This window comes from Nothoprocta perdicaria, unplaced genomic scaffold (assembly GCF_003342845.1).
Source record: "Nothoprocta perdicaria isolate Ctin4 unplaced genomic scaffold, notPer1 scaffold_227, whole genome shotgun sequence".
Taxonomy (NCBI): domain Eukaryota; kingdom Metazoa; phylum Chordata; class Aves; order Tinamiformes; family Tinamidae; genus Nothoprocta; species Nothoprocta perdicaria.
In genome coordinates this window covers 395063-410656 of record NW_020455449.1, presented here as the reverse complement: position 1 = coordinate 410656, position 15594 = coordinate 395063, and the positions used below count along the sequence as shown (strand labels likewise).

At 43.6% G+C, this 15594-nt stretch overlaps 1 protein-coding gene across 1 annotated transcript in view; it reads left to right on the top strand.

The window, feature by feature from the left end:
• Positions 1–8237: 8237 nt before the first annotated feature.
• The window catches only part of ZNF277 (zinc finger protein 277), a 69662-nt gene continuing 62305 nt past the window's right edge, over positions 8238–15594 (top strand). Inside the window, exons 1-2 of the mRNA XM_026039278.1 lie at positions 8238–8502; positions 9654–9758. Coding sequence (XP_025895063.1) covers positions 8238–8502; positions 9654–9758 — 370 coding nt within the window. The remainder of the gene's footprint in view (positions 8503–9653; positions 9759–15594) is intronic.

Below are 15594 nucleotides of genomic sequence, written 5' to 3'. Positions count from 1 at the left end.
AGTACGATAGCATAGTAGTATAGGTGATAGATATATATATATAAGCTGTTAGGAGACTAGGGCAAACACGAGCTGCTTGCCCTAGCACGCGCCTGCAGCACCTTCACTGCGCGGTGCCTTCCCACAACACGTCTCCTCCAGGCAGCAGTTTCAAAGATCTTGAGCTCCTCGTGCTCCCAGACGTTGCCTTCGGGAAAATGAAGCCACGCGGCGACCGCCGGGAAGTCACCCTGCCGTGCGGAGCCTGCCCACAGCTCCCTGGACACGCGCTGGAGCGATGGTGTTGCGAAACATGTCTCTGTTTCCTTGAGAACCTCTTCTGATTCATTCACTTAGCCAGCCAGCCACACTATCATTAACAGGGGAAAACAAAGGTACAGTGGGTATCTCCCTCACTCACTGCCCTAAATGTTTTTGAATAGGGAAATGTTAATTGCTACAACTCATCTTCAAATGGGAAAAAAAGCTAGGAAAATAGCAAGTGCAGTCTATGATCAGGCAAAAATTGTCATGGTGATTAGCTCAAGTTTCCCAGTAATCCATACAGGAACATGCAGGAAAGGACTTGTGGCATTAGGCAGGTATAGAATTTGCAACAAACGTAAGTGGCTTCTGTGGTGAACAGTAAATTTTTACAAGAGGCAAAATAAGCTCTGAGGCTCCTCTCTCCTCTGGCAATACATTGCTCTCAAGAAAGTCAACCATGCCCTGCAAAGAGTAACTACTGCCCAGCAACCACAGTAATAGAAGGCAGTTAAAACACAACTAATTCAAGATACMTAGCAAATACCCACCGAGAAAGTGTCTAACATTAGAGACACTGACTCTAGTGACTCTTCATCCCTGCTAAACCATCTGTAGTAAAGGAAAACACTCCTKGAGCCAACCTGGAGGTTGACCACGCAGCTCAGACAGACACTGAATGAAGTTTGTCTGGAACACCAAGGAGTATTTTAAACAGCACCCTGAAGAGCTGCTCTGAATGAACCAAATCCACGACGAGCCAGGACTTAGCACTGATCTACAAAGTGCCCCTTTCCTCGGGGAGCCAAAAGCCTTTTGAAAAGGCAGCAAGAATCTCGTGCTTCCTTAACCTTCCTATTGTTGCAAAGCCATGAAACTAAAATAAATTGTGAAGGACCAAAGAGTCAGCGCCTGCCGTAATTTTCGGATATGACTGATTTTGTCTTGAGGCCAGAGGACAATTGCACATACATTATTTAGTACCTAGATATAAGAAACCTCATTTCTCAAGTCCTCCGAGGAAGATSTTTATGTTGCCAGAGGGTGAAAGGAGCAGTGGGAAAGTGTCTGGGACTAAGGGATTGCAACTCGTAACAGAGACGTGTTTTGGGGGTCAAGTATGAGAAGGAAGAGAATATTTCCCCAGGGAAAATAACTCCTTTCAAAAGCTTTCCAACAAATGCCACAACAGGGAAAACATTCTCTTTGGGGACTGACAATATGAAGATCAACATCGCAATTTTGCCAAAGCAATTTTTATTTACCTGTTAAAAATAAAAACAGATGGAGTGTCTCTTTTTTTTCCAGACAGCACAGATACGTCTACAAGCTTCTAGTATGATTCATTTCTTTGAAAGCAGCAGATATTTTTCCTTTGGACTCCTAACGTTCTACCATCACTGCCCCCTTTCTCGATTTACCATTCCTTCAAGCTCATTTTCCATAAGCAATTAGAGGAGTTTCCACATTTCCTATTACAGGCTTATAGCTCACTTCTCCCCTAACAAAGCAAATTAGAATTCCTCAAAAGAAACCTTAYCTGGCAAGTCAGAATTCCTCAAAAGAACCCTTATCTTATTGGCATACACTCTTTGCATCCTTCAAGAGAGGCTAAAGCAACTTCCTTTTATGTCTTCTACTTCACGGTATCAAAGCAAGTCGCTAATAGAATTGTCGTTTTCCCTGAAATAATGGAATACTTTCTAGTGAAATGAGCAGGTCACTTGAGCCAAATGTTTTGTTTTGAAAGTGTTTGCCTATACAATTCTCTTGGATTTGTCAAGCATTTTCAGAATGAGCCACACAGAGCATTTCTGGTCGATAACCCAGTTAAATGTACAAAGTTTCACAGCTAAAGTTAAGAAGTATAAACATAGGCTGAAGAACAAACAAAAAAATATAGTATTGCACATTTGCTCTATGGATATTACTTTCAGTTTAAAATATATATATATTTAAACAGAAATTAGAACAAATATGGCTAAGTCAAGCAAAAACAATATATGAAAAAGATGCATTTCTCTAGCCCTGATGAAATGAGATTAGGAGGAGCTGGTCCCCTGAAAATAGCCCTGAAGGGGCAGCAGGTGAGAGATGCACAGCAGAGCAAACGCTACAGAGAAAGCAGGCCAGGGACCTGTCCTCACCCTCCTGTGAAGCTGCAAGGCCCCGCAGCTCAAAGGGTAGCGAGTTAAAAACGCTAACAGGAAACTCCATATAGAAATTTCACATATTAGTGTAAGACCCACAGAAGGAAAGCGCTTGCCAAAAAGCCCAAGAAGAACTAGGGTGCAAGGGACACCCAGGAGCCGYGTTTTGGGCAGGAAACACTCGGAAAGGCGGCAGGGCCGCCAGCCCAGCCCTCCGCGGGGTCAYGAGAAGTGGCTTTGCCTTCTGCCGCAAGGCAGCCTGGCCCCCTCAAAGCACCACTTAAATCAACAGAGGGTTTTTTGTACCACAGCCTCTTTTGCACAAAAATTAAGTTGTAAAATAGAAAGTTATTAGGGTAGAAGGCTCATTCATTTTAATTTGGTGCTGAGATATTATTTTGCTTCAGCTCAATTAAAGTATTTTCAGYTAATGGTTTCACCAGTGTTGAAGTTTTGTTGCACGCTTACTTTACTTTCTCAACACTCATTTCTTACAGTTGCACATAGGTAGAGAATTCAGGTTCTTTTTCTTTGTGGCTATTGTGAAAGAAACAAAACTTCTAATAATTTTCTAATTAGATACTAATAAATTTTAGATTTATGTGCCTGAACAAAAAAAAAAAGGCAATGGGTCATAAATAACACTAAGTTATATTTTGCCCTCTTAGCTAGACAAATTCATTCAATCTTAATTTAAGAAATATATATTTAGTAAATGAACCTTTTGTATGACATAGCTTCATTAATAACCTTGTGACCTCTCAGGAAAGGTAAAAAACAGATAAACCTGGTTGTAACAAAATCCTCCTAAGTCTTTRGCCTTATACTCTTGGTATTTTAGACAAAACACAAGCATTAGTGTTTGCCTACACACTTACATTTTGAAGTAAAGCAGACTGTTAATAAAAGACTGATGAACTATTAATATTCTGGATGTCCACTATATCCTGCTTGATCTTTCCCCATTTTGGCTGATTTAAAGCAATTAACTGCTGTTACAAAACCAAGCCTGTAGCCCAGGAATAATGCACAAAAGAATTATAGCAAGCCGTTTAAAGCTGATGAGAGRCAATATGTTACTTAACCTGACCATTTGTCTGAAACAAAATTTAAATTAAGATGCTGCAGTTAAGATTGTTCTATCAAAGATGAAATAAATTTTCAAATAATTTKAACAATATTGAACAGCAGAAACATTGTTAAAAGATGAATAGCTGTGGGAGAGTTATGTGATGAAGTTCATTTATTATACATTATGCTAAGATTTAGAAGGTTGTCACTTCCATAAAGCTCACCACAATTAATATTTTACATGGCATTAACTCAAAGTATTCACCAGCAAAAATTAAAATAAGGTCTCACATATCACCTATGCGTTGTTTTTTTTACCAGCATACATTCTGCTGCAGTCCAGTCTGTATTACCTACTGCTGTCATAATTATTGATTCTATCAGAATTCATCCTCATTTTGAAATCCCCAGGCACCCCCTSAAGAAATCCCCAGACAGCCCCAGCTATCTTCCCCTGCACAGGATTCACACCCTGCATCTTCATTGCCTGGCTTCGCCTCTGTTTCCACCCTAAAGCACAYTAGAATATTCCCCTCAGAATTTAACAAAAATACATTAAATATGCCCAGCATCATGAGAAATAATTTCCACTAAGTGATTCATACAAAATTTCACACTTTAGCTAGCATGAAGAGAAGAGTTGGGTAGCGGAACTAGCTGCACGGCTCCCAGGTCACCTGCTTGGTGAGTTTGTTGTCCCGGTCACACAGAACGGCTCCCACCGAGGGGGATTCAGAGTTCGGACTTGCTTGGTTTGTAACGAGGGGCTCCCGCCACTGGAAGATCATAACGGTGAAGCCACCTGGGTGCTGGAATCAGCCCTGGCTCAACAGAAAGGGCCTCGAACCCTAAGGGCCTACATGAGAGGCCCTTCAAAGCGCAGCTCACACGTGCAGCCGTTGCACATGGTCCCTCGCATCGCACTGAGCTACGACAAGGCTGTCCCCAGCTGGGCCAAGGCTGTCCCCAGACATGCCAAGGCTGCCCCGAGTGCACCAGGCACAGCCAGGCGGCCCCCACCATACGCTGCACCACCGATACTATCACTGGCTCTGGAGGGTCTCTCTCCACCTCTTGAGTCACATCCTCCCTGCTCTTGTCCTTAGAAAGGCACCTCTGTTTCTCAAGGTAATTTTCATCCCATACTTTACATGAATATTTCTTCAATTAAAACGAAACTCGAAGGAGAGAAGCCCTCCCCTGTCCTACCCACTTGCTCACAGYGCCTCAGACAGGGGAAAAACACACTCAGTTCCTCCGGGGCACCAGGAGGAGCAGCCATAGTAATTGGGTAGAGTTAAAATACTCAGCTGCTCAACTTGTGTGAACTGCTGTCAAAAGTTACAGGTATTTTTAGCAGCTCCTTTGTAAGTTTAAAATTTCCAGCTTCCAAGCAAGTTCAGGCATTTCATTTTTTCCCCAAGCTGAAAAAAAAAAAGATAAAATAAAGAGCTGTTCTCTATTTGAGAGGCAGTAAGAGGGCAGAAKAATTTTTTTCTTGGTATGCAGAGTATGTGAACACCAGCTCTGCGCTAAAAGTGCTAAATTAGAACAGATTTACGCTAAATGATTGCTTATGGTGAATAGCTTAGAGAGAAGCACCAAGGTTCAGTGTAAGCCTGCTGAAAGGAAGGGGACGGGGCAAYGTTACACGCAGAGGAGCAGCACAAGAGGCTGGCGAGGGACGGGACGAGGTGCTGTGCTGCTTTCAGAGACCTCTGCTCTGTTAAAGCATTTTCACTTTTTAATTAAGTTCAGGAGCTTTTGAAAAATGTATCCCCTTTCACATACTTGGAATGAAATCAGACAATTAAATCTTTCCTTTTCACACTTCCTTTCATGCTTTGTATCATTTTTCTTTAGCTTATGAAGTGGCAAAAGACTCAACATTCTCTCACTTTTATTAAACGGTCTAGAAATGGCACAGCAATAAAGCTGAAAATACCTTCCTTCCAACAACAGCCTCTGCCACAGCAACTCTTCAAAATCACCGAGGGGAATTTTCCCCTTCGTGTACATGCTCAGCTCCTATTATCACCTTTGGAGATGGGCCGATGTTACTAAGAGAAAAGTAGAACCCCAAGACAGTACCAAAAAAAGGCATTTCTACAGTTTTCAAGGAAGTTTTAATATTCTACAGCAATTTCTTAAGTTATAAACCCAAGAGGCAGCATTACAAGTAAATGTTTGTTTAAAGTTGAATCAGCATTTGAAACAAAATCTTTCTAAGAAAGAAAACATTTCTAATTTTCAAAGGATGAAAATACAACTAGATGGGCAGCTATAGTATTCTTGTATTGCAAGCAGGTGCCACATGAAGTCTCTGAAATCTGTACTACACAGTACACACAAAAAAATAATTCGGTGACTTTTTTTTTCCCCTTAAATGAAAAAGAAAAATAGAATTAGATACGTGAGCTATATTAGGAATCCTGCTGGTATCAGCCATTTTTATTACCTACAGCTGACCTTAACGAATAAATTCTGGTGAATATTACATGCTTTGTGCATAAATAAAGGAATTGTTCACAACACAGTTAAATGTAAATTGCTAAACTCCCTTTATTGTTCATATTCCTTGACTAATACTGCTCCCCTTCATTTTAGGTTGAAAGTCTATCTGGAAATTAGTCTAAGGTCTTTTGGCAAAATTTCAAGTATTATGAAATTGTGATTCAAAAATTCTGAAAAAGAAAAGAAAGAAAAATGCACTAAAAAAAAGCAAAAGTTTTAAAAAGTGGGTTTGATTATCATCACTTCAACTTAATACAGTTTTAAAATAATCTCCTAAGTTGATTTATGTTATTTTATTCTGCTATTCCTAGCAGAAGGAAGCTTTCATGAGAGCAGAGACATGCCTTTCAGCTGCACATTTATAACACCCATGTGCTGCTTTTTACCACCTCATCTGATACAAGACTTTGTAACTATTAATAGCAGCTTATAGAACAATGAAATATTCTCATTACTATTTTTTTTTCCCAGGCTCATCAAATACATTTATGCAGACCACAAAATCCAATGCGGTTGTTTAACGTAAACGTTCAATCACTTTAGAAGAAAAGTTTGCTGGAGATGCTCGGCCCTTTTGCTGAAGTAGCTACGCTGCTTGTAAGACATTGAAGGAATGGCAGTGCAGGCAGCTTCCCACTTCTCCTCAGCCACTCCCCGGACACAACGAACTGGGGGCTGTGCTCACCCCAACATAACTGACATGCATGTGTTTTCTTGACTGTGACCCAAACGTCCTGTGATGCCCTGAGAGGCATCGGTGTCCGCGTTCAATCTCTTTACAAGGTAGGAAGCATTAGTGCCATACATTTGTTCAAGGACAAGCTTGAACTTCTCCTGCAGTGAATTAAGAGAACTGTGCGTCCATACGCATTCTGCAAGAGTCTGACCCCAATTAAGTCTCCTGCTTATTTTGGACATGAGATCGGCCCCCACCATACTACACCCTTCTTTCAGGTAGTTGTAGAGCTCTCCCCTTGTCTCCTCTTCTCCACACTAAATAACCCCAACTCCTTCATCTGCTCCTCACAAGGTCTGTGCTCCAGCCTCTTCACTAGCTTCGTTACCCTTCTTTGGACACACTGCAGCACCTCAATATCTTTCTTGTAAGGAAAGGCCTAAAACTGAACACAGTATTTGATGCAGAGTCGGGCTCTGCTCACTTTCCGTCTGCCACACTTACGTCCAGGGGGGCAGGCGAAGCGTCCGGGCCCCCAGGGCGGCGCTTTCAGGGCCAGGGCACTGCTTGGCAGCCAGCAGCAGTGCAGCTTGGCTGAAATGGTGGCTGCAGACCCTGCTGTGCCTCTGTGCCACACACGGGGTTCAAGGAGAGGGTGGTTGGACCTTGGAGAGCCTTGAAGATTCATGAGGTTAGCTGCAGCCAAGGCTTTTGCGGTGACCTGAGCTGCTCCGACTATGGCCGGTACCGTGAGGGGGGCCTGGGCTGCTGCAGTGGTTTGGAGCTGCTAGCTCTTCTGTCAGGGTCGCAGGGCCCATCCCTTCCTCAGGCAGCAGCGGAAGTAAAACCTTCCCCTTCCCCTCGCTAGACATGGGGGCGTCTGGCCCAGGAGCCCCACTTGCCCAAGGGAAGTGTTCCCAGAGGAAGCCTGGTACAGCCGGGCTGCAGGGGACCCTCTGCCCAGCCACCCTGCCAGCAGGGCTCCCGAGGGGTTCCGAGCCCTGACAGGAAAGATTTGTGCATTCGGGGGAGCTCCAGCGGGGCAGCTGCTCTGCTGCTGCTTTCTCTGCCCACAGGGATGCTCACAAGCTCTGTCCCCTTCCTTTGGCAGGGCTGGGCCTCAGCAGCTGAAGACTCCGGAACACAGCAGCTTTTCGCCAGGAGCCAGCATGAGCCAGGTGCCTGGGGCAATGGAGCCAAGCACCTATGGAGAGGAGATGTGCCCCATCTGCCTGGACACAGCAAGACCTCCTGCCTGCCCGCCCGCCTGCCTGCACCAGTTCTGCCTTGGTTGCATCCAGCAGTGGGCTGCCACCAAGGCAGAGCGCCCGCTCTGCAGGCGGCCATTTGATACCACCCTCTGTCAGGTGCCAGGGGAAGACACGGTGGAGGAGCATCATGTTGAAGGGCGCCAGCAGGGCTCTGGGGCACCCAGCCTCGAGGAAGGCGGCCAGCGTGGCTGCTGCTGAGCAGGCAGCGCAGGTGACAGCGATCGCGCACGCGCCAGCACAGGAGCCCCTCTGTGCCCCTTCATGGGCTCACGGGGCCGTGCGAGAGGACACACAGCTGGTCCCCAAGGCGAGATGGTGACAGCCAACGTCCTGCTCGGCTCCAGAGGGCCAGTGAYTCCTTCCTCCGGATGGCTGGTGCGGAGCAACAGGGTTCAGGTGACCACCATCACCAACGACATGGGAGCTCCTAGCTCTGCGTGCGGACACTGGGTCTTGTGGGGAGGACCCAGTGGTGACACCAGCGAGGAGGCCAGGAGAGCTGGCACTGCACCTGCCCAAGTCACTGAGGGGCAGGTGATGGCAGCGAAGCTCCTGCAGTGCCTCATGCAAGGACTGGGTTCTGACCACATATTTCAGGTTTTTTTCCTGAGCAAAAAATAAATTAAAACCTCTGAGTGACTGAAACACTTAAAAGAAGTCTGTAGTGACGTTTGTTCACATCTTTTATTCCTTAGATTATACCTAGATTATTTTATCATTTACCCTAACAAAAAGAAAAGCTTCCAAGTAGCAGTTAGTCTGCTGGACTCTCTACAGAATTACAACTSATCTTAGACACACATCACCAGTAGTTTGTTGACTATTTTAATGTTTTAATCATTCAACAAGAACAGCTACTTTTGAGCATACTTATATTTTACAGCCTCCTTGTGCAAGCTTTTTTTGCCTTATTTATGCTTTAAATCAACTGTGAGGTCAGTTAGAAACTGCCTTTTATAYAAAAATATGCAAAACAAAAGCTAAGTGACCTGTGTAAAGATCAGAAGTACAATGTTCCAATATTAAAATAATAAAAAATATTGCATTTCAATTCATTATCTGAAGTATCTCGAAGTATTTTGCATATACAAACCTGGGAAGACACAACCAAGAACACAAGAGATTCATTAGTTTGCTGCATGTTATAAAGCAAATTAAAGAACAGCCAGAAATAGAACTTGATTTTCCTTACTCCCATCCTCTGCCCTGCATATTATCCTGTAATTACTATGAACAAAACTATATTGCAAGACATTCATGGCTGACAACAGCTGGAAGGTAATTAAAGGAGATAAATGAACAATACAAATCCCACAGTGGAGTCCTTAAAATATTTCTTTAATCCCTAAAGAAATATATTTGGCTTTTGTTAATGCAGCAACTAGCGTTTTTGCCTCCATTAAATATTGAAACAAGAAGTCTGTGATAAGGACTTTAAAGTTTAAACATTAGTCATGCATTACACAACTCCCCACTTGGTATAGACCACTGTGTTACCTAGTGCCACAGAGCAGAGAAGATGTAAGTAACCACCCAAGATGAGTCTTCCACAAACATTTTCTTCATTAAGGGGAAGATCTCAAACTGTTCTAAAACTTGTATTACACTTATATAAAATATGTAAAATACAGTAGAAAATGCATCAATATATGTGCATATGCTCATATATTGGCAGCACATATGTGTAGACACATCACCCTAACCCTTCTYCCAACTTCTTGGTTTCAGCTACCATGAAATTTGACAGGATCCTGCCCAAGCTTTTTATCTGGACCATTGATTCTCAGAGCTCCTGTGAGGCTTTTGGACAGCCATATTCCTCTTACCTCCAGAGTAAGGAGGCACATTCAGAATGGAGTTAAAGAATCCTAAAGAAGCRAGTCACCTGGAACACCTCTGAGAGCTTTCTGTTATGTTTGCTAAACCCAAATTCAGAAGTTTGCTAAAACTAAAGTAGTTGTTTCATGGCATCTTCTACACTGAGAATCCTGGGCCATAGAGTCAATCCCAARAAGATCATGAGACATAGAAAGGCTGAGAGATATTCCAATAATTGCAAAGAATTTTTTTTAAGATCTTTTTTTTTTTTTTTTAGGAGGAAGCTCTTGCATTTTTCTGCACTTGCCACTCCAGAAATCTTTGCATGCAGAGCTGTAGGGTGCTAACATTATATTTAACATTATATTTTGTCCTGTGTGCCATGTGTGYCATTTAGGTAAGACTGCTGAAATTTCTCTATGATTAACAAACCCAGTCTCTCAGCTGCATTCTACACAATCAAGAGCAATGGATGTTCAGTGACTTACGTCAGCATCTTCTGCAAGCTGAGGACAAGCCAGGGCGGCAAGAGGTAAACCAGCACCCTCGGGGTCCTGCTGACCACCTCGCAGGTGAGGCTGTGGCAAATGCAACTTCAGAGATGACCTGCATCTCTTCTGTCATGACACCAGCTGTCACAAGCCACTGCTGACAGACTGGCAAACTCACCTACACTTCTAAGACACATCCATTTTCATATAACTATTTTATGAGACACAAAACACTAAGATGGCTGGAATAAGTTCTTCCAGCTTGCTACCGATTTRTGGCAGTAAGGAGCTACAAAATCAAGATACCTCATCTAGCACACTTCACACAAAAGGTTTCAATTTTCTTCTTACAAATGCAGTTAAAGAAACTCAGCATAAAGCATTTTTACGCACAAACTCTCATTGCACAGATTTACAAGAAAGGTACTTAAGCAGATAAAAGGTTCATGGTTAACTCTATATAATCCCTTTACCATGACTTTTGCTGAAGTCAAATCAGTTCAAGTATAAACATATGCACATCCATTTCAGAAAAAAAGGAACACAAAGCAAGTTTTCATGGCAACCTGGCAATTAGGAAGCAGTTCTGGGAGCTTTGTTTTTGTGAAAAATGATGAAATACCATAATGCTGTCCTCGATCTTAAGTTTCATTTCAGGGCACTTAACCTTAAAACTGAGGTGTATGACAGTAACAAGTATTAGATTTTTCTAATTTTATCTGCAGCTCTGAATAGAAAAGTTCTATCATGCAGGTCTCATAAGACCAGACAAATTAAGGGACTAAAGATATAGGAACAGCAGAAGTGTTCTTAAGAACAATAAATAAATCTCAAAATTTAAGAAGTTCCAAAGCTTGGAAGTTCAGCCTGAAATACATTATTAAGACATGCCACAATATATTTATTTTAATTTTCAATTCCATATGAAATACTGAAATATTTCAATACCTCTAGTGAGTATATTTAAGTGCTACAGATTCTGAAGCAGACCTGGTAGGAGTAGCAGTTCAGAAGCTGCAAGTTAAACAAATGCCTCTCTGCTCTCTCAGGAATTTTGCAGGAACTGGTAAGTCTCTGCTTATATCTCCTATTTGACTCAGCCAAAGCAAAACTCAGATCTATTTTAACTGCTACTAACATACACATATTATGCCAATTAATTTCTTACATTTGAACAAAGTAAGGAAGTTACGAATTTACTGTATTTTGCACTTTAGTGCTTTTTGAAGGTGCCTAACCCTAAGCTGGCCATTCCCCAAGAACAGCTTCCATACAATTAGCAATTAAGCGCTGAAGAAAATTCCTGAGGAAGGGAAAAAAAAGGTTGTTTAGGAAGGGCACATAAGGGGCGTCACCCCCTTATCTTAGAAAGCCTCACAGAAGGAGAGGTTTGCCAACACGCAGGGAAAAGGGAACTTTATATTGCATGGAGCAGGAAAAGAAACAAAGAGCCCATTAAAATCTGCCCTCTATTCGCACTTCTCTGCAGTAACGCAGCAGCAAAGTTTAAAAATAGAAATAGTGACATTTCTTCGATGCTATGCTGTGTACTTGGTTGGGTAAATGGCTACTTTAAACACAAACTCTACTCTGCGGTTCTGCAAGGAATGCACACATTACACATGTTCCTTCCAAGTAGCTCAGAAACTTAGGACAGTTTCCATGTTTCATGGATAAATATTCTAGTTCAATACACAGAGCAATGTGTACTGTATCAGAACAATTGCGCTCTGCAAAGAATTTGTAAAGACAGAGACTGGCATTTATTCTTCCATAAGATAAAGGCTCTCTCATATCTTACAGAAATATTGGCAGAGATTAAATAAATCCAGACAGGGCAAGCATCTACCAGGGCTCTTCTGTATCAGAGTTCCCATTTGCAAGACACAAAGAATCCAGTTCATTTTTGTCAATGATTTGACTCATTATAGGCTACAAGTCCAGTCCAAAAAAAAGGATAATAAATCAGTACTATACGTACATCAAGACAGCAAGAAATGCCGGACGCCTTGGAAAAATTGTYCTCTTTGGCTGTTCTTACTAAGTGGCAGATAAGCAGTTTGCTTTCTGCAGGGAAATAAATGTAGGAACTGTCTAATTTCAAAAACAAACCTTCAAATTCATTTTTAGGAGTTTTTGACGTAGATCAAGCAGTCATTCAAATTAGCTGAGAGGTCACTGCATTTTCCCTAGTCTTTGTAAATCCTTGTTTCCTTTTTAATAGCCCCTTTCATGACTTCAAGTACTTGCGGTTAACAGTATACATTAACATTATAGTATTATATAGATTTACATATGTATATATGTCAAAACTCATTAATATGAAAAATCAAATTATGCAAATAAGCAATTGCCTACTAAAAACCAGAAAAGTGGCCAGTTACAAGTTACAGTACTGTACTAGAATGATTTGTTAAAGCAGAGCAGCATCTACACTAAGTAAAACTAGTTCTGAATTGTTTTGAAGATCTAGTCTTACCCATTTCTTTCTAAGAATTAGCTATGATCGATATTCTTATGTGTTTGTTGTTACAGTAACACCCCACAGCCTCGCTGTGCATTTACATAAATATAAGCGTCTTCAAAGGCTCTTCACTTCCACTATTTCAGGTTTGCAAAGCTTTGACAAGGAACAAAGTTTGCTCCTCTGGATTCAYGAACTTCACTCTGGCTAACTGGTGATTCTAACAGCATTTTGCCTTATATGAAACATGGAAAGGGGACCAAGCGTTTCTGACCAGGGTGAGCGGTGCCCTGGGCAGGCCTCGATTCCTGCCGTCCTGGACTGACCTAAGGTGCAGCCAGGGCTCTCTAAGCCACTCAGTTCCCATCCCCTAATCAGCAATCCTCTGGCATCGACATTACATGGCATACACTTCTCAGATTGTTGTTTCAAATACCTGACCAAAGCACCTGTGTAAGCTCCAAGTAAGTTAAATTAAGCTCCACTGCATGTCTGGTTAGACAAGTTAAAATCACAGAATGGTTAAGGTTGGAAGGGACCTCTAGAGATCATGAGGTCCAACCCCCTGCTCAAGCAGGGATAGGTAGAGCATGGGGCACAGGGCAAGTGCTAGGCTCTCCCACACCATGTTGTTTGTTTTTCTGAACTTCTTTTCCCCTSAGCCATTAACTGGTATCGCCTCAGGCCAGACTCTCTGCGCTGGCTCGTGCTGAGGGACAGAGCTGAGGCAGCCCTCACCACCTTGCACTCTTCCCTGGCGATGGCACGTACAAGGGAGCTGGCCCCGGCTCCCATCCTGCCGCAGCCACAACTTCACTCAAATAAGGAAAAGAGAACACGCTACAAGAAGTTTTATTAAGTACATGCCCAAAGTGACACGCTGCCTTAGGGCAGAAGCGTGGTCTGAGTGCCCAGGCACAATCCAGCACGATACCTGCGGTGCGTGTAGCTACGGAGCGTGGGCGACGGTGGAGACTGAAGAGGGAAAGCACAAACGCTACTTGTATTGCACAGAACACGAAGGCCCAGGAATTTGTCATGAAAGACACTGTATAAATACATTTAATGATGGCTTTCAAGCTGCTGCTACTGTTGCCTTCCAGCTACTCTAAGAACTATTACATGAAAGGAACACTATTTAAATTAAGAATTTCATGCCTTGCCCACACTTTCGGGGCCAAAAGGTATTTCAGATGTTCTCGGTACACGGAGGCGGCAGTGAGCAGCCTCTCGGCTGCTTTCCAGCGCTTCCCAAGCCAGAAGCCGGGCAGCTGCGTGCATGGAGAGAGGCGGGAAGCGGCAGAGCGGCTGGCTGCAGACACGCACGAGGGCACGCACGGAGCACGTGGGCAGAGGAGCAAGTCAGCACAAACAGCCCCGGCATCTGCCCCTTACTCATCGGTCTGTTCTCACTTCCCCTCCCGGAGGGTCTTTCTGAGCTGGCTTCCACTTTCACAGCTCCAAACCTCCCGACTTCCCCAAATCAGCCCCGCTGACTTCTTGCTGTCAGCTGCTCCCAGCGGTGCCCTGTTGCGTGGCCTGCAGGAGCTTCTTGAAGAGGAGGACGGAAGGTGAGCATGGTAGAGCCCCATTCAGCAAGGAAGAGCGGTTAAATGGTGTCTGGGCTGAGCTGCCTAGTTTAGGCCGCCCAGGGCAACAGGCAGCACAGAGCCTCTGCACTGAGAGTACCTGGATTCCCATTTGGCCAGTGCCAGTCACTTCCCCCGCTCCCTGAAAAGGGGAAGTGACATCTCCTTTTCACTGTGTTTTGTCACGCGCTGCCGGAGGGCACCGCTGCCAAGCCACAGCCAGCGAGGCGGGTGCCGCTCCGCGTCTATCAGCCCCGCGGCGGCCACCAGGAGCCACCGAGGGCCTCTTCCGAGGCCCTCCCGCCACCAGCCCCACGGCCCTTCCTCACCCACACCGCCCCAGGGCCAAACCCCACCGCCGGGGGCCTCCCTCCTGCTGCTTCCCCCTGAACTAGCAACTCAACTTCCTCACATTGGTCCCAGCTGGTATATCCAAAACACGTGCAGGGCACAGCTAGCACGGTGTGGACTGTTTCCCCAGTTGGATCATGGATGGTTTCCTCAACTTCTACTGAAGTAAAACCTCTACCCTGAAATAGCAATGGGCCTTTTCCGCGTTCATGTGATGCATCAGGAATAACTTAGGCAGAGTGTTGCTCAAACTCAGAAGAATCTTTACTACAGGGAGCAACTCCAATTTTAAAAGCAACTAGGGCAGCTAACAGGTTATCTGTACAAACCCTTSACTTCTCCTGCACTAGCATGAGAATAAGATGTGAGCTCCTGAGTGAGCGCATGTGAGAAACAAGCAGTTTAAAAAAAGCAAATCAAATACTATCCTACAACTACTACTCCCTTTAAAACAGTTGYTTTAGCATTTAAAGAAATGCTTTTTAGATTTACTGTGCCAAAACTAGAAGCAATTGCAAGTATTACTGTCAGACAAAATGCTTTGGTCTTGCTTTAAGTGACAAGCTCAGTTCAGCATTACAAGAACTACCAAAATCTACAGATCGAATAGAAATATCAGTAACAATAAAAAAAGCATTTCAGAAGTAGCTTAGGATAACTGGGCATTTTCCAGGGAAATCTTAGGCAGGAAAATATATCCCCCTAGGGCATATATTACCCACAAGGGGGTTCCTGAACTTAAGATTTCTTCTATAAGCAGGATACTTTCTTTTAAGGAAGGCATACTCACATAGAGTTTTCCAATAAAAGTGTGATTTAAAAGAAAATCCCACATTGCCAGGCTAGCAATTTACTCACTATAAACTGTAATCTGGTTATAAAACCATCCTTTTTAAACAGTGACAGAAAAGTCTCACTTGCACAACTCCAGAGCACAGAACAGCTATTGGAGGCAA